A 19,631-nucleotide genomic window follows, 5' to 3' on the forward strand; every position below is an offset into this window, starting at 1 on the left:
CAGTGTTCTGTTGGCATTGGGAGGCTGACCCTGGGGTAGGATAGATGTGTCTAGATGTTTCAGCCCGACGTTATTGGCATTTGAGTCATTTGCATTTCTTGATCCCATGATCACTAGGTAACCTTCTGATTATTATCTGGCTCTACAAGGAGACATAATTACAGGGGAGAGAATACACAAATCATAAAGAATTAAATACCCTCACCACCACAATGGTTAATTCATATTGTGGATGAGAAAACTGGCATTTAGACACAAGTCATCTCCCCATATAGTTGCTGCCTCCAGAGGAAGAAATTGCTCCGTAGGCTAGGATGGGTCTGTGGTCTTGATTTCAGTGAAATCATACTGATTATAACCACTACCTTCATTGAGAGCTTACTATGTGCCTGCCACTGTTCTAAATGTCTTCTGTGTATGAATTCATTTAATTTTTGTGACCACCCTATGAGACCAATACTCAGGTTTATTTTACAGATGGGGAAAAACTCAAACACAAAGAGCTTGCCTAAGATCATTGCGGTCAATCGGGAAGGAGGCTGAGATTTGAATCCAGAGGTCCAGCTTGGGCCTCTAACAACTATTCTATCTCTTATCTCTAACCCTCAAAAACAAACAAAAGACCCCCTCCCCCCCCCAAAAAAAAAAACCTCTGAAGGGAGTTCCCATTATGGCACAGAGGAAATGAACCCAATTAGTATACATGAGGATATGGGTTGGATCCCTGGCCTCACTGAGTGGGTCAAGGATCCAGCATTGCCATGAGCTGCAGCTGCAGCTCTCATTTGACCCCTAGCCTGGGAACTTCCTTATGCTGCAGGAGCATCCCTTAAAAGCAACAAACAAACAAATGAACAAAAAACAAAAACCCAAAACTCTGAAAATTCAAAGTCCCCCCCCCCCAATTTACCTGCAGCACAACATAACGTGACTGAACTAATTTGGTGATAATATCTGACGGGAAGGGGTATGAGGTCTTCCCCTCCATCCTCCTTAGAGAAACTAATCATAGGTTTGCTACAAAAGTATTAAAATGTGTGATTAAGAGGTGTTACCTGATGTTCTGCTTTGGGTGTTATTGTAATATAGTGCATGTACTATATTACTCTTTAAAATTCTAAAAATTTTGAATTCCAAATCATATCTGGTCTCACAAGCTTCAGATAAGAGACTGTAGACTAGAGGCTGTACATGAATAACTTGGTAGGTATCTTGTTATGTATTTACCCAACAGCTCGGTTCATTTACTTAAAACTATGAGAGGAAGATGCCACTAATAGACCTGTAAAAACGAGCCAGCCAATATGCCATCTCCAGATGGCTGGATGGGGTCATGAGCACTCATGAAAAAGACTGAGTCTTTTTCCTCTTATTCTCCAAGATCTCAGCAGGTCTCTTCTTGTGGGAGATTGAAAGCCCTTATGTTAGAGCTGCTGAACAATGAAGGCCTCATATTCCAGGGGATGTGGGCTGATCAACGGGAGGCCAATGTACCCACATGTACATTTCAGGGCTACTTAGGTTTACTTACTCATTCACCAAATAATTCCTTACACAAAAATTCATGAGAGTCAAGAACAGGATATGGTCCCATTCTTAAATTGAGAATACTTTAGCTCCTAAAGTCAGAAAGACCTGAGTTTAAGACTCACTTTGTCATATATTCAGTGTGGGGCCTTGCAGCAACTTACATATTGATCTTTATGTGCCTATGTTTTCTTAGGTGTAAAGTGGGGATAAAAACAGAACACAGCTCATGGGAATAGTATAAGGATTTAATGCAAGAAAGTACATAGAGCACTTCAGAAAGTATAAAAGGCTATGGTGAGCTTAATAAATATTAGCTACCATTATTATTATTATTATTATTATTTTGATTATAGTCAACCAATTGTAAGTGTACACACATTATCAAGAATCGAGAGAGAAAAGAGCAGCTGATTTTGCATGGGATAGTCTAGGTAGGCTGTACTGAGACATTTACATTGAGAAGCTGAATTTCAATAGACAGTGAAGAAAAAGGTAATCTGGGGGAAAGGAATGAGTTCAGCATCTAAGATGATGACTTTCAGATCTTCACAGGCAGTCAGAAAATTAGTCTGGGTTCATTAGAAAGATTCAGGCTATCATGTGTTCATTAGTATTAAACCAATATGACTAAGAACTAAAACCACAGCAATAGATGGGGATATCAAGGGGGAAAACTGTCGACTGAGAAGAGGCAGGGTGAGGGGCATGAAAAGTTAAAGAAAGGGTAGAAGGGGAGTCTTTGAAGACAAAGAAATAACAAGCAAATATCTCAGAAGAACAGTAGGAGAGAGCAGCTTTAGAGAAGACTGAGTTGTTCAAACAGGAATCAAAAGGGAGTCCATGACCCAGCAGAGGACAGAGGAGGTCACTGAACTTTAACTTGAGAACCCACACAGTGAGGGGTGCCGTCCTCGGGGTTAGGACACACCTGGGTTCAAATCTTCCCTCTCACTCTGGTTAGGTATCTAAACCTTAAACATGATACTCTCCCCTTTTAGTCTCCAGATTTCATGTCTGTAACATGAAAGTAGGAGAATCTGCCTTAAGAAACTGTTGTGAGTTAAAAATGAACGAATGCATGTAAAGCACTCAGGAAATTGTCTAGATAATGACACACACACACACGTGTACACCTGGGAAAATATAAGTTGGTCAATGCAAATTTAATACCAGAAACAATAACAGAGCAATCATCAAATTACTTTCCATCACTCAGAGGAGCCCTGGATATTGTGTAACAATTCAAGGTGGGTCTCTGAACAAACAAATAATGTCAATGTCAGACCAATTTAATTTTCTTTCGTTGAAGAATATTAGACTGTGTAGGTAGGTAAGAGAAAAGTAAAAGACTGAATACAGCTGAAATAGCTGGGCTTTCTTTGTCTCCATGGCATTTCTATTAGCAGGCTGAAGAAATTATTTAGAGCAGCATGTCCCCCAAAGAGTGTTTTATAGAAAGTTATTAAGTGTTCCATGAACAATTAAGTTTGGGAAACACAAGATAAAATAGATTGTTTTATCATAGGGTTCTCAAATTTTCTTTTTCTCTTTGGCCATATTTTCAGCATGTGGAAGTTCCTTAAATTGCTGTGCTACAGGAGAACTCCATCTCAAATGTTTTTAATAAGGTAATGTGAATATCTAAAAGTCAGTATAATGTACAGCATTTTCCAAACTTATTTGGCCATGGAATTTTTCTAAGGGTCATAGAACAGTTTGGTAAGCAGAGGTGTCGGTAATAATTATATTATCTTTTTTTAATTAAAAAAAATTTTTTTGGTCTTTTTGCCTTTTCTAGGGCCACTCCTGCAGCATATGGAGGTTCCCAGGCTAGGGGTCTAATCAGAGCTATAGCTGCCAAAGCCACAGCAGCTTGGGATCTGAGCCGTGTCTGCAACCTGCACCACAGCTCACGGCAATGCCGGATCCTTAACCCACTGAGCAAGGCCAGGGATCGAACCTGCAACCTCAGGTTCCTAGTCGGATTCGTTAACCTCTGAGCCACGACAAGAACTCCTATATTATCTTTTTTGAAGTCATAGTTCCTTAAGGTTAATTATTGAGTGCTCAGAGTCTCTATGTAGAAAAATACTGTGTGTTATTCCATAGGGATCAGAATTTGAAGAAGGATCAAAATTTTATTCATTACCTGGACAATGGGAATCAAGAGAATCATGATTAAGCATGAAGTTGGACAGAGTGGCTAAGTACATGGAAGGCAGAAATGAAATTCAAGGGACACTCAAAATCTAATTCTATCAAAAATATAGTGAAGATCAATAAGGAGAAAAAGATAGATGTCTTACAGATAAAACATAAGCTTTATAGAAAAATAAGGAAATATATTTATACACATGTATATGACTTTAAAAAACCAAGAAAACACACTGGGCCTTCAATAAAAAAGCACGTGGATAAAAATGTCATCAGGAGTTATTACCTCTATCTCTGTCGGGAGTCTGTTATCTATAGTGGAGAGCATAGGGAAAAGCGATGTGTCTCACAGGTTGGCGGGGGGGGGGCAATATTTTAGAGTGCTGGGGCTCTGTGTTCTTCCCTCCTGGCTCTATAGGCCCCACACAAAAGTGGCTTCAGATTCGCTCCAGAACTGAGAGCTTCCAAGCCATGGGATCCCCAGTGAGGTCCCAGTGTAGAGACCTTCTGAGTGAGAGTGTCTTTGATGGGAGATACTCTAATTTTCTGATCAAATGAAACCCTCTTAGTTCTTATGCTCAGAGTGGGGAGAAATTGATCTTCTTATTCAAAGATGAGGCTGTATCTACGAAACGTTTGCATTTGGAGTGGATAAGCAATGAGATCCTGCTGTATAGCACAGGGAACCATATCTGATCACTTGTGATGGAACATGATGGAGGATAATGTGAAAAAAAAAAAAAAAGAATGTATATAAGTGTATAACTGGGTCACTTTGCTATACAGCAGAAATTGACAGAACATTTTATATAAAAAAGTTTTTGAAATGATGCAGGCTGCTTGAGATTCTGCTGCATCCAGAGATTATCCAATACAGGTGATATTTTTAGGCCCCAGAGGAGTTGATGTGGAGGGTTAGAGACTGGAAACAGTCCCTTTCACATCTTAGGTTTTATATTAGGATATAGCGTATCCCAAGTGTCCCTCTTTTGTTTGTTTGTTTGGTTTCTTTCTTTTTTTTTTAAAGGGCCACACATGCGACGTATGGATGTTCCCAGGCTAGGGGTTGATTTGGAACTGCAGCTGCTGGCGACCTACACCACAGCCATGGCAATGCCAGATCCTTTATCCACTGTGCAAGGCCAGGGATCAAACCCACATCCTCATGAATACTAGTCAGGTTTGTTACTGCTGAGCCACGGCAGGAACTCTTAATAACTGACTTGTAAAGCACCACCTGGGGCCATGTATACACGTGTGCATGTACACATGTGTGTAAGAAAAAGCCAATAAGAAATGAGAATCATAAGAGAGCTAGACGTCTTGCGTTTGGCTTAAATGTCCATACTAAAAAAATTAGAGGACTTCTGTGGCAAACAACAAGGTAAGAGATTTGAAAATCATACCACATGAAAAATGGAGCTGATGATGTTAACATGAAGAAAGAAACGGGGTCCACGTAGTCTTTTATGACTCGAAAAGAAAAAGTGGTTAGAAATTAGGACCCTTAAGATTGATGTTAAAAAATCAGTTTTACAATAATTAAAACTGTCCAATCATTGACAAGTCTGCCTTATGAAAATAATCCTAAAAATAAAAATTATTTTAGAATACTTATTTTGTGACAGGTGTTATGCTAAACACATCACACACATTAGCTTATTACTTCTCTCAAAATCTGTATGAAGTAAGAACTGTTAGTATTCTCACATTACAAATGGGAAACTGAGTGTTGAAGGGGTTACTTTACTTTCTCAAGGTCATACAGCTAGTGAATGGATGAACTGGTATTTAATCCTGGAACCTGTGTACTAAACCACTAAATTGCTTACTTCCATCCTTAGACATTTGTAGGCAGGCTGATGATATGTCAGAGGTTTAGTTTAAGGGGTTCTTTCCACTGCAAGATTGGACCACTGCAGATGATTTAAAAATCTTTAATCTAGTTTCTGCCATATTGAGGGTTAAAACATTGACTTGAACCTCCTCGGCCACTGTGTCCATCTGTCATCTTCCTATTTTAACAGAAGATGGGGAAAAATCTAGAGAGGGCCAGTTAAAGCTAAGGGAATCCATAAGACAAGTTGAAAGAAGTAGCTTTCCTCTGGCCAGGGAGTGAACTACTGGTCTGTCATCTGCAAAAAATTAGGGGTATGTAAATCATTTCCATGGAGAATATAACAAGGAATCCATTCCAGTGAAAAAGCTTGGCTGGTACCAGAAGGTCCTTCCAGTGAAAATGTCCTGAGATAAAAAAGACTTTGAAGCATCGTGTTAAAACAGAAGCCAAAGGCTTCAGCAGCAGTCTATCCCAGCTACCCTCCTGGTAGCCTTGACATGTCGGCCTCCCCAAAGGATGAGTCAGAATGCCAGCAACTTTTTGGGAACTTTGCTCTCTTCCTTCCTGTCCTACTAAAGAAGGAGCAGACACCAAAAACTGAAATCTGAGCCATGTTCATTTGGGGAAGACTACACTAAATTTGACAACTGTGATGACAGGAATTCTTAGGTAGCTAGTCTCAGCATTGCAGCAAATAACCTCAGGAGATTCCTTCTGAATTCATGAGTCTGTGGCTCCCAAAAATTGAGGAAAGCCCATGGAGTCTCCACTAATACAATTGCCTTACAAAAAACCAGCATTTCTGCTCAACTGGGCTTTATGTATTAATTTTAGGAGCTAGATTGTCAGGTGTTTTTTTTTTTTTTCTTTAACACAGAAAGAAACGAAATATCCTTATAAGAAGGGAATTTTTTTTTTAAAAAAACCTTTGGAGGATTTTTTTTCTCCTGCTTCATAGAAATTTTATCATAATTTCATGCCCCCATACTTCATGGCTTGTTACTCAATCCATTACTCTTATATTTAACTTGATAAGGTCCTGGTTCCTGTGATATGCATTTTTAGGTTTTGGTTTCTCACAGCTGCTGCTTTGAAGTGTCTGATAACATTCTTAGCTTTACACGGAGCCAGTGGCTTTTCAAGTTCTCATTCTCCCACTGTTCACTGTACGGCTGTTTCTGTTACTTCTCACTTGAATGCGTATATTCTCAACCTCTCCCTTTCTTTACTTTTAAAAAAGGCCATATCTTGGGCTTTTGTGAGTGACAAATTGGTACATGCATGGGATTGTGCCATTTACCCTGGAAGTCATCACTTCTCTCCTTGAGCATGTCAGAACATGTTTTCCTAGGGATGTTCGGGGATTTCAGAGGGGCACGCATGTGAGTGCTAATGGGGCATCTGTCATGGTTCCTATGAACACAGATAATGCCTGTGCTCTTGTCACACGCACACAAACATTCCTTTTCTTATTGTGGTCCCTGTAGGCTTACAGTCACACTGTTTATCAAAACGCGGCCTCTACCAACAAGATCCAGGCCAGGCATGACCCCAACTGCTAGAGTCTGGAAAAAGCCAACCACTTCACTGGGCAAAGTGAGGCCATAGGCTAAACTTGGAGAGGGAAGCATCTCTCTTAGGTTACCCAGTATGGGAAATGGGATTGTAAACATTTAGAGAATTTCTGAGAGTAGTTTCTAGTTAAAATTCAGTTAGAGTTGGCATTTCTGAATGCCTTTGTAGTTGGAGTAGGAAATTAATTTGGGGAAGAAAAGCATCTCCTGTTTCATCCACTTAGAAAAAATTTCTCCTGTGGTTTCCATCAATTCCTGACACATTCATGTATATGTTGGACAACTCGATTTAACAAGTGATCCAAGTGCTAAAATATGCTTACAAGTGGTATAAAAAGGAACTAATGGTTTAGCTGCACTTTGAAGAGGAATGGGACTACTGGTAAGAGGAGTAAAAGTATAATTGCAAGTGAAATTGGAAGGAATTAGCTTCTGGTGCATAAAATACAGTTTTACCAAGCAAAGTTACTCACAGGTATTTGCGGTGCCTTTGGGGATGGGGAGGTAGGAGCCTGGACTCCAAGGTCGGCCCTGATAATTCTTCTTGCATTTCCCACAGTCTGGACCTGTAGTGTTGTGCTCACATTCACAGGTCAGTTTGCTGTTGTCATACACACACACAGTGGCATGGAGATTACATTTGCACCTAGGCAGAGGAAAGACAAGAGTTCATTGTTAAGTCAAGACAGTCTTGGTGATCACTGAGGCTTTACCCATCTATCTCCTTGGGTTGTGGCTCTCACAGCCTACAGTGCTTGAGTGCTACAGAGGCTCTTGGTAAAAGGGTAGACTTGTGGGTCCCATCCTCAGAATCTTTTCAAGTGCCCTTGAGGTGGGATTGGGATTATGATACCCTATCCTCACACCACACTTTGAAGGATTTTAACGCCAGTTAGTGCAGTGGGTCTGAAGTTCCTCTAAGACAACTGTGTTCCAAAATTAAGGATTTCCCAACAGACAAAATACTGCCATGGGGAGTTCCTGCTGTGGCTCAGCGGGTTAAGAATCTGAGATAGTCTCCCTGAGGTCTCGATCAGGGGGTTAAGGATCCACAGATGTGGCTCAGATCTGGTGTTGCCATGGCCATGGTGTAGGCCTCAGCCTAACCCCTAGGCCTGGGAACTTTCATATGCTACAGGTGTGGCAAAAAAAAAAAAAAAAAAAAGAAAGAAAGAAAGAAAGAAAGAAAGAAAAGAAAACCAACCAAGCCAAAAAACCCCAAAGACTGCCACTACGAGAGCTTTTCCTGTGCTGTTACCAAATCCACCAGGATGTATCTGGGTTTGAAGAACAGTGCCATCTCTTGGTTTTCCTTGAGCCAGAACAACAATTCTTTTCTTTTTCTTTTCTTTTTTTTTTTTTGGGCTGTACCTGCAGCATGCAGAAACTCTTGGGTCAGGGATTGAACCTGCACCAAAGTTGTGACCTGTGGCAACATTGGATTCTTAACGCATTGCATCACATGGGAACTTCCCCAGGACAACAATTTTTATTTGTTTACAAAGAAAATCATTGAGACAATTTGCTATTCAGACTTATTTTATAGACCCCAGAGGTTATAATCAAGTGTTCTCATTCTAGGCTTGGAAATGACATTTCTCAGGCAGATGAGTTTTTCCACCAAGACCTCTAACTAATCTTAGTAGTTCTGAGACTTCCTACTCACGTAAAATAATCACAAAGGCTCTCATAAATGGGTCAAATGACTTAGAAAAAATTGCTAGCATCACAGACAATAAAAACCTATGTGTGGCAGGAGTTTGAGGTCATTAGCCAAGGCCTTGCTCTGGTGCCTGTGAATAAAGCTTTGATGTATGAGAGGCAACAATGGAATATGCAATTTCCACAAAAAATGCATTCCCATATCCAAAGTTTTTGACTGTAAAATTGCAAAGGCCAAGTTGATATTTGTTAAGGTAGCAAGTTATAAATCGCAAGTATGAGTCGCATCCTCTGGAGAAGTAAAACCTAGGTCCACAGAATGTCCACGTCCAGAGGTCAGAACAATGCACATGGGTAGACATGTGTTCACACAAAGGAGAGGATCCAGCTACCCAGGCCTGGGGAAAAAGGGCCAAGCTCTGTCAGAGTCAGAACCTGAAGCGTGTGCATGTGCATTTTAAAACTAGTCTGGCCTCTTCCAGGAACTAGGACAAAAATACAGAAAGCCAAGATTCACAATGACGAAGAAATATTGTAGTGTTTACATGTGTTTTCTTTTGTGGAAGATCTCATGAACTGTGAAGAGTAACAATATTCTTTCTAAGGAAGGAAAATAAGATTCTTTAACAACTGCTGTTGGTTTCTGCAATGTCTATAATGCACCATCCAAGTTTCTTTCTTGTGCACTGATGGTCTGTTTGGAACACTGACCCATCCTTATGACAAGGGAGCAAAGGAGTGGCTAAGACTATTACTGAGAGCTGCTGGGCCCTTTTCTAACTAAAAGGTACAGCCCCTAAAGCAATGGCCACCCACTCAAACCTCTCTGGATAAGACCCAATCTCAGCTTCCTCAGGGCTCGACTACAGTGTGTATACTTATAGCTACACTCTGCCCTTTGTCTAGTTATAAATTATAATAAGCTGAAAGACTACTATTTAAACCATACCTATTCAACTTCCAACATATAAACGGATTCTTTAAAAATGAACACTTGTACAATCTTTTAAAAAGAGAAAAAATCCAGTTAAGTGAAACAGTGTTTAATTATGAGCTAGATCTTATAACATTCTCCTACAGGCTGAGTTTTATGTGCTAAGTTACTTATTAAAGGCTCTTTCTCCTTCCCCCATTAGCACCTTTATTTATGGGTGTGTTTATATATACGGAAGATGTTAGAAACCTAAGTGCTAGAAGCACCAGCTTATACTGATTCGGCTCTTTATCTGGTGTTAAAAATTTCAAATGAGGAAATGAACACTATGACCCCAAAGAATATGCTGGATTCATGTGTAAAGACCAAGAATTCAAATAATAATTATAAATTGGATTATATATCTTGTAACTATTAATACCTTCATACTGGTAGTCATTCTCTGAGTTACAGTCAATTTCCATTCTACAGACTATATTCTTTGAATAACGTAATGAAATGAAAGAGGAATAGATGAATATTTAGTCTTATCTTCTCAGATTTCCTTCAATTAAAGGTTCAGGTTCATTTTCACCTGTCCAAAGGCTTTTTAATCATTCAAGGCTCAGCTCAATTTGCGTCTTTTCTGATATCTATCCTGCCCACTGTAGACACCCTAATCTCTAGGCTTCTGATTCCCTTAAATGTTTCTGTATGTTTGGTTTGGTTGGATGGTACTTAAGGCCCTTCTTTTAGAATTTTTATTCACTGCATCTCTACCATCTTAAGGAAGAAAAGTATCTACTTTGTACCTTAGTCTTCTTTTCTGGCTACCTCTTCAGCACATTTCTTTCCGTGTTTGAGTTTTCTACACTTGCCATCTCCTTTTGTTCATCTCTCACTCGCTCACTGTTTCTACCTAACTACCACCTCTCTTGCCAACATCACCCGTGACCTCCTGAGGAAAATCCAATGGACTTTTCCTTGCCTTAACTGACTCCTTAGGAGCATCTGACTCTGTGGGCACCCTCTCCCCTGACACATTCTCCCGGCTGGATTCTCAAGCTCATTTTCAGGACCCTCTTCTGTGTATTCTCTTCATGTGCTCTTCTTTGGGTTCTTGACCAGCATGAGCCTAAATGACTCTCCTTGGGCATGCTTAACCAGGCTGTCCCTTCAGCTTGCTGTGTAGTCCTTAACTGACTTTGAGTTACAGGCATTTTATTTTTAAAAAATTTTTAAATTTTTTATTTTTATTTTTTGCTTTTTAGGCACATGGAGATGCCCAGGGTAAGGGTCTAAGTGGAGCTTCAGCTGCCAGCCTGCACCACAGCCAAAGAACGCCAGATCCGAGCCACGTCTGTGACCTACACCACAGCTCACAGCAATGTCAGATCCTTAACCCACTGAGCAAGGTCAGGCATCGAACCTGCAACCTCATGGTTCCTAGTCGGATTCGTTTCCACTGTGCCACAATGGGAACTCCCTGAGTTATAGGCATTTTAAAGAAAACTTGCATCATTTTCTTTACCCCAGAAAAAAAATAAACATATGAAAAATAAACTCAAACATTGGAAACATTTGAAGAGATTCAGGGATTATTTTTTACACATAAGGATCCACAGAGCCCTCTTCTTCCATTATCTCAAGATAAAGATTATACGACCGCATGCTGAAAAGTCCTGATACTGTATCTCTATTGTGGATCTCTTTCCTGGGCATGTCTAACTCAGCACATCCAAAACTGAATTCTTTGGCTTCCCTCTTCCACCGCCTCCTCTTTTTGTGTTTTCTGCCTTAGTACACTGCACTATCTTCTCGTTAGCTGGTCAAGAATGACATCTCTGACCCTTTCCTATCGTATCTAATTTGTCCTTGCTCAGGCTCTCACCAAACTCTGAAATTCCTCCTGCTCGATAACTCTCACATACACAGGTCTAGCCATTGCCGCTTCTCTAGTTGACATCACCACCATCATCACCTTTTCTGGCTTATTGCAATGACTTCTAGAAAGACCTTACTGCCTCCAGCCATGTTCCTCTTTAGTCTAATTACATCGCAATAATCAAAACAATCATTTACACAAAAATATTTGGGTCACCCTGGCTTAGAACTATTGAAAGATTTCCCATTATTCTCAGAATGGAGTCCAAGATCTATGGCATGGCTTACAGGTCCCTTTGAAATCTATCTCGTGTCCCATTTCCATTCTCATCTGTACAATTAGTTCTGCAAACTTTGCCTTCAGGTAAACTTATAATCTGTTCCTTCTGCCTAGAACATATCTCTACCTCTTTTTTCTGCATAATTTTTTACCATTCAGATGTCAACTTGGAAATCTCAGTGTTTGGTTCCTAGGAGACAGTCGAAGAACAACTGCCAATTAACTTCTCTGACCCACCAGAAGGCCTTTCCTAGGGGTTCCTGTGACACAAAACAAGGCCATTTCCATGTTGAAGCCCACACTATCTCTGCTATAGACTTAGGCTGTATTGCAGTGGCTTATTCTCCCGTCACTCTCACTGTCAAGCCCCTGGAAGTAGCAGTCATATTTGACTTGCTTAGTGTAATATCGTTAGCATGTGTCAAGGTACTTGGCACATAATAAGTATTTTGAAAATGTCTGACAAATAAACAAGTGACCAATAAACAACCAAACTTCCTGAAAGCAGGAACTTCATGTGCATGTTCTACAATGATGAGCACAGTAATGGACTAAAAATAGAGAATTAAGGGGCATTGTACTTAATCAAGCACTGTGGGCTGAAAATTGCCATGTACTCTTAGCACTGGTTTTCATAACTCTATAAAATTGGTGAGACCTTGTAAACCCAATTTAAACTCCAGAAGATCTGTCAAATGTCTGAAGCCTAACACAAGAACAATTCTAAAAAAAAAAAAAAAAAAATGGCTAAAAGACCCAGGAGAATAAGATAACTTGAGAGGAAAAGCAGAGCATCTGTGTAGCATAATTATTCTGGAATGGACATCTTTTTTTTTTTTTTTCCCTTTTTCTTTTTAGGCCCACACCTGCAGCATATGGAAGTTCCTGGACTAGGGGTTGAATTGGAGCTGCAGCAATGCCAGATCTGAGCCAGGTCTGCGACCTACACTGCCGCTCATGGTAATGCCAGATCCTTAACCCACTGAGTGGGGCTAGGGATCAAACCGGCACCCTCATGGATACTAGTCAGGGTTGTTACCGCTGAGCCTCGAGGGGGAGCTCCTGGAATGTGCATCTTTTAACTTCCGCTCCCCATGTAGGGATGGTCACCTGGTTCAGGTGAACTTTGGCAGGGTTGCTTGGGCACTGGCTACAACTATAGCTGGTCTGAGCAGTAAATCTGCTGACCTAGCTTGGCTTCTGAGCTATCTCTCTTCAGTCCCTGTGACAACTGCTGTGGCAGGGCCGAGTTTGTGAAAGTGGACGCTGAGGCATCACAATGTTAGCCTGTCTGGAAATGGTTCCCTTCCATTTTCTCATCACCTCGTTCCAATCGGACACTAAAATCTTTTATTTAGAGCTTCTGCCAGAGTGGTTTTTCCACCAACAGGAAAAAAAAATGGATTTCACAATGCTGAGAGATTGCTCTCAATTCCTGGTGTTACGACCTCCAGCCTTGTGATGGGGTGGAGGGCAGACTTCTGTGACATCCACTTGTCTCTGACAGATTCATTATCCATTTCCATGGCCATCCAGCTGCCACGTCTGCCATCACATTAGGCGGGGGAGAACCTGCGCAAGTGGAGACCTAACAGGCTTTGCTAGCAGTTAGATATCTGATGTTCTGGAGAGCTGAGCCTATTCACCAATTCTGTTTACACATACAGAACTCACACCAAGACGCTGCAGATAAGACTGACTTGCTTATTTCACAATGATCCACTTGTGTAAGTGACAAATCACACACACGTTCAAATAAGGGCATTGCTAAGACAGACTTAAAAAAAAAAGTGAGCTCTGTACTGTGATGCAAACTTAATGAAAAAGTGCCTTCAACCAGGTCTGCACTTCCTGTGTTTTAGTGACCAGCTGTCACGAGTCAATTTAATCTTGCTTATAAGAAGGCTCCAACATTTAGATCTGTGCCACCTGCCGGTAGGTATGAAGGACCCATACAGCCTGTCTGTTTATATATATATATAACTTTATATATTTCTTCTGGGAAGCACGTTACCTGCCAGTTTCCTGTGAGTTAGAGGTCTGTACATATAGACTATTAGTAGTGTTTAAAATAAAGGCACCAAGACAAAGAAGTTCAAAACCGGCCCTTTGTTTTTAAGAGGAAAACAGGCTTGCTGCTTTGGGGCTGTTTTTATGCCATAGGAGAATTCACCCTGAAGAGAATGAAATTTAAGCATTGAGACCCTTCCAAAACCTTAAGAAGGTCCCTAGCACTGTGTTCACATAGTCATATGCTTTTGTATTATTTTCACAATTAATGAAGGTTTTTCCTTAATAGTCAACCCTCCCAAAGGACGTAAATTTCAGGCACAACAAACCTAGATCAGCCTTTGGTTGTAGCCCTTGCATTGGATTGGCACTAGCTACATAAATACTTGTAGAAAATGAGTGAGCACAAATATCAGTGATTTGGAGATGTCTTTTTCTAAAGGTGATAAATCATAAAACACCTCTCACAGACTTTTTCTCCTCTGCAGCCCCTTCACCTTTCTTTTTTCACTTTGGCACATGAATTTTTGATTTCTACCTCAATACATTATTTGAAATGGGACACCTGCAGAAAAATGACTTAGAGATTATGAGTTATGACACTGGAATCCGACGGCCTGGGTTCCAAATCTGCCTGTGCCAGTTATTTGCCGTGAGGTCATGGACGAGTGACTTAACAAAGAAATAAACAGCGCTAACCTTGACTAAGGACTTCCGAACACCTGCTAAAAATATTATGTTATGAGCTTTTTGCATATTTCACACATTATTTCAGACAAACTTCAAAATAATCCTATGAAATTGGTGCTATCAATAACTATAGACATTTGGGTACTGAGGGATGATGAAATCCAAGGTTCCCAGGCAGTACGAGCTATGAACTAAGGGATTTGAACTATGGGCAGCCAGCCTGCAGAATTGTGCTCTTACCACTGCAGAAGGCATAGTACTGTCTTCCTAAGTATGGCCAGGCCTCAGACACCACAGGGACAATAATGAATGTGCTTCAAGAGCAGTTCTGGGTCCTGAATGAGATAATCCATACATACTCTTAGCATAACGAAAAGTTATTAATAAATGCTAGTTTCAATTATCGCTACCATTTCTGTAGTTACTATAGCTACTGCTGCTATCAGAATGGGCTGTCTGATTTCATTCTGTAAACTTAAATAAGTAACACATTCTATGGATAACCCTGTGAGGGTTCTCCTGGATTCAAAGAGAAGAAACGTAGAGTCCTAATCTCCAAGAAGACGCAATATGTTGAGTAAAGAAGGTTAAACATACCTGGACTAACTACAGATCATTAAATACTCTATTTAATCATGACAACATCAGGATGCAGGGCAGTAACACTGAATTGTTTTTACATTGATGAGGATGTATTTGTAATGAACACTCGGAGGTACAGCCTGCATAGCCCCTAACACTGAAGGCAGGTGAAAAAAAAATATTAACACTTACCGAAGCCTACTATGGCCCTGGGACAGAAATAGATGCGTTATGTATGTTATTTCACCTCATCCTCGTCACCACTTTGAGAAGGAGGTATGAGTGTGATTTACAGATGTGGAAAGTGGCTGAGAACAGTAAAATAACTTGCTCAAGGAAACAGAGCTGGTAAGTGGTAGCCAAGAGTCAATTGTAAAAGCCAGCCTCTTTCTAGTACATCACTTTATTTGAGGAAGAACAAAGGAAACTGGTTCACAGGAGAATTAGACCTGTGGTTCTAAACAGTGATACTAATACTTGTACTCTAATACTTGCTACTCAAGATGTGGTCCGTGGAGCAGATGCCGGATCACCTGAGGGCTTGTTAGAAATCCCAAGCCTCCCACCTCCATTCTAACAATGAATAAACATCTGGATTTTCACCAAATCTCTAGGTACAGTAAAGGTTGGAAAGGACTGCGGAGCTCACCAGGTGTCAAACCCTGATAAACCAGAAAACTAAAATCACAGGAGAGATCCTTATGCAAAGCTTCTCCCTTCCACAATATTGTTCGGAAATCTCTGTCCTAAACCTGACTAGCACCAAGGTTCTAGCTGTACTCACAGACTGAATAAATACATTTATTTCCAGAACATATGAGGAACTCCTTTTTTTTTTTTTTTTGCCTTTTCTAGGGCTGCTCCCTTGGCATATGGAGGTTCCCAGGCCAGGGGTCTAATTGGAGCTGTAGCTGTCGGCCGACACCACAGCCATAGCAATGTGGGATCCGAGCTGCATCTGCGACCTACACCACAGCTCATGGCGGTGCCAGATCCTTAACCCACTGAGCAAGGCCAGGGATTGAACCTGCAACCTCATGGTTGCTGGTAGGATTCATTAACCACTGCACCACGATGGGAACTCCAGGAACTCTTTTTTTTAAAAGTTATATTTGATTTGGAAATTTCTTTCTCTTTCTTCCTTTCTTCCTTCCTTTCTTTTCTTTTCTTCCTTCCTTCCTTTCTTTCTCTCTCTCTCTCTCTTCCTGCCACGCCCACAGCTTGTGGAAGTCCCAGGGCCAGAGATCAAATCCCAGCCACAACAGCAACCCAAGCTGCTGCATGCAGTGACAATGCCAGATCCTTAACCCAATGCACCACAAGAGAGATCCCTAGGAGGAACTCTTATAATTTATTAATAAAATGACAACCCAACTAGAAAATGGACAAAGGATCTAAATAGATATTTCTCCAAAGAAGATACATGCTAATGCTGGTACGTACCAGTAAGTACATTAAAAAACACTCATTGGTCATTAGAGAAATGCAAATTAATACCAACGTGAGATACCACTTCACATCCACTAGGATGATTATAATTTAAGAAGATGAGAGTTCCTACCATAACTTAGTGATAACAAACCCGACTAGCATCCATGAGGACACGGGTTCAATCCCTGGCCTTGCTCAGTGGGTTAAAGGATGCGGCATGGCCATGAGCCATGGTGTTGGTCGCAGATGTGGCTCGGATCCCACATTGCTGTGGCTGTGGCAGCTGGAGCTCGGATTTGACCCCTAGCCTGGGAATTTCCATATACCATGAGTGAGACCCTAAAAAGACAAAATAAGAAAAAAGATGGATACCAGCAAATGTTGGTAATGACACTGAGAAGTTGGAACCCTCACATATTGCTGGTACAAATGTAAAATTGCACAATCACTTTGGAAAACAGTCTGGCAGTTCCTCAAAAAGGTAAACATACAATTACTATATGATCAAACAATTCTATTCCTAGGTATTTAACCCAGGAGGACTGAAAACACGGCGATACAAAAACTCATACACAAATGTTCATAGCAACATTGCCAAAAACTGGAAACAACCCAAATGTCTTCCAACTGATGAATGAACAAACAAAATGGAGATAACATTAAAAAAACAAAGTAATGAAGTGCTGGTACCCATTACTATGTGGATAAACCTTGACCATATTCTGCCAAATCAAAGAAGCCAGACACAAAAGGCCATATAATATATGTTTTCCTTTATATGAAGCACCCAGAATAGGCAAGTCTATACAGACAAAAGCAGATGAGTGATTACCAGGAGTGGGAAGAGGAACAAATAGGAGGTGACTGCTTAATGGACAGGGCTTCTTTTAGAGTGATGAAAATGTTCTGGAGTTCAATGGTGCCGACGGCTGACAACTTTTTGAATATACCAAAACCCACTAAACTGTTCACTAGGTAAATGAAAAAATAAATGAAACAGGGTATTTATCCAAAAGAGATGACAGAAAACAGTGGATAAGAGTTTGGGCTCTGGGTCATGTAGTCTAGTGTTAGCAGGAAGCTTAGGCAAGTTCTTAAGGCTCATTTTACTCCTTGGTACAACAAGAATAGTATAATACTTACCTTAGAGGTTGCTGGCAGGGTTGAATGATACAGTACAATGAATTCAAAATTGGTAATTAATCTATTCTTTCTTTTTCCACACCAGAAGAGTTTTAGCTAGTCACACAGACTACATTTCCCAGCACTTCCTCGAGCTACATGTGACCATGTGACTACATCCCAGGCAAGGGGTTATTAAATAGCAGGAATGGTGTCTGGGACACCCCCTGCCAGGCCTGCACTCCTTCCTCCATTTCTCACTTAGTTCCAGGAACATGCAGGTGGTATTGAGCCATCCTGGATCACGAGGACTCTGGGAGTAGCCCTGGACGGTGGAACCAGGGCTCTCAGACAACCTCCACTGCAGTCAGGGGAAGGTGGGTTCAGGTGGGTGTGTGAAACTGAGCCATCATCCCAGCTGGAGCACCTACCTTCCAACTGCAAAGGGAGAGAAACAGACTACTTTATTTAAGGCATGGTTAATGGGAGTATATTTTACACACATTTAAAATTTATCTGAACACAGCACCTCATCCGTAATAAGCACTTAATAAATACAAGCTACTACTATCATCACTTCTATTATTAAGCACAGTCTTCTTGCAGAAGCCTAGAGCTTCAAATATCAAATGGGGCTGGTCTGATCTTAATCCTACTAAGAAAAGAGAAGGCTCCAACATTTCTAGCCTTCTACTTCCTCTTCTTTCATGCATAAAACCCAGAGTCTGATGCTAGTTTTCCCTGTCAAGCAAAAATATTTTCAGAAGATGTATTTTTATAAGCTAAGCCATGGTCAAAGTTCAGTGTGAAATAGGTATCTGCTTACAATCTTTTAAAAGCAGCAACACATCAACAGACCACCAAAGACAGACAACTTGTGTTTGGATTCCTGTATTACAGGAGAAGCAACAATGAAAGAAAGGGTGTTAAGACTCCAGGAAACCACCCTGAAAATCAAGAGGTCAGGTTTCCATATGGCTCCTGAGCTAATTCTTAAACAATATATTGAGTTCCTCTTTTTAAAAATTTTTATTTATTTATTTATTTCCACTGTACAGTATGGGGACCAATTTACACATACATGTATACATAATTTTTCCTCCCACTGTCGTGTTGTAAGTATCTAGACATAGTTCTCAGTGCTACACAGTAGGATCTCATTGTAAATACATTCCAAGAGCAATAGTTTGCATCCATTAACCCCAAGCTCCCGATTCCTCCCCCCCTCCCCTTCCCCCTGGGGCAACCACAAGTCTCTTCTCCAAGTCCATGATTTTGTTTTCTGTGGAAAGGTTCGTTTGAGCTGTATATTAGACTCCAGTTATAAGTGATATCATCTGGTATTTGTCTTTATGACTCACTTCACTCAGTATAAGAGTCTCTAGTTCCATCCATGTTGCTGCAAATGGCATTATGCCATTCTTTTTTATGGCTGAGTAGTATTCCATTGTGTATATATACCACATCTTCCGAATCCAATCATCTGTCGATGGACATTTGGGTTGTTTCCATGTCTTGGCTATTGTGAATAGAACTGCAATGAACATGCAGGTGCATGTGTCTTTTTTAAGGAAAGTTTTGTTTGGATATGTGCCCAAGAGTGGGACTGCTGGGTCATATGGTAGTTCTATGTATAGATTTCTAAGGTACCTCCATACTGAATTCCTAATATGGGCCCTGGTTGATGGGGTGGAGGGTATCCTTGCCTAACTTTTGTTCTTGAAAGAATTAATAGTTTTTATTTTGGGAGTGTAAAATAAAAACAGATCTTGATCAATTCTTCACTGACCCTGGGATCCGAAAGATCTTTTCAAAAAATATATCAGGCAATGTGTTTGTTCCAAAAATTGATGGACAAAAGACCAGAAAGCTTTTGTATATATTTTTCAATAAATGACTTAGACATCTTTATGGCATTTTAAAAACCCTGTGAAAGTTCCATTACTTGAGACCCTAAAC

The 19,631-nt window shown here is 40.6% G+C and overlaps 1 protein-coding gene across 4 annotated transcripts in view; it reads right to left on the reverse strand.

The window, feature by feature from the left end:
• NTNG1 (netrin G1) overlaps positions 1–19,631 on the reverse strand; it is a 321,825-nt gene that overhangs the window by 76,139 nt on the left and 226,055 nt on the right. For all 4 annotated transcript variants that reach the window (XM_047785162.1, XM_047785161.1, XM_047785158.1 and 1 more), the window contains exon 4: positions 7,572–7,744. In XM_047785162.1, coding sequence (XP_047641118.1) covers positions 7,572–7,744 — 173 coding nt within the window. The remainder of the gene's footprint in view (positions 1–7,571; positions 7,745–19,631) is intronic.

The sequence above is a fragment of the Phacochoerus africanus genome, chromosome 6 (assembly GCF_016906955.1).
Source record: "Phacochoerus africanus isolate WHEZ1 chromosome 6, ROS_Pafr_v1, whole genome shotgun sequence".
In the NCBI taxonomy this organism is placed as follows: domain Eukaryota; kingdom Metazoa; phylum Chordata; class Mammalia; order Artiodactyla; family Suidae; genus Phacochoerus; species Phacochoerus africanus.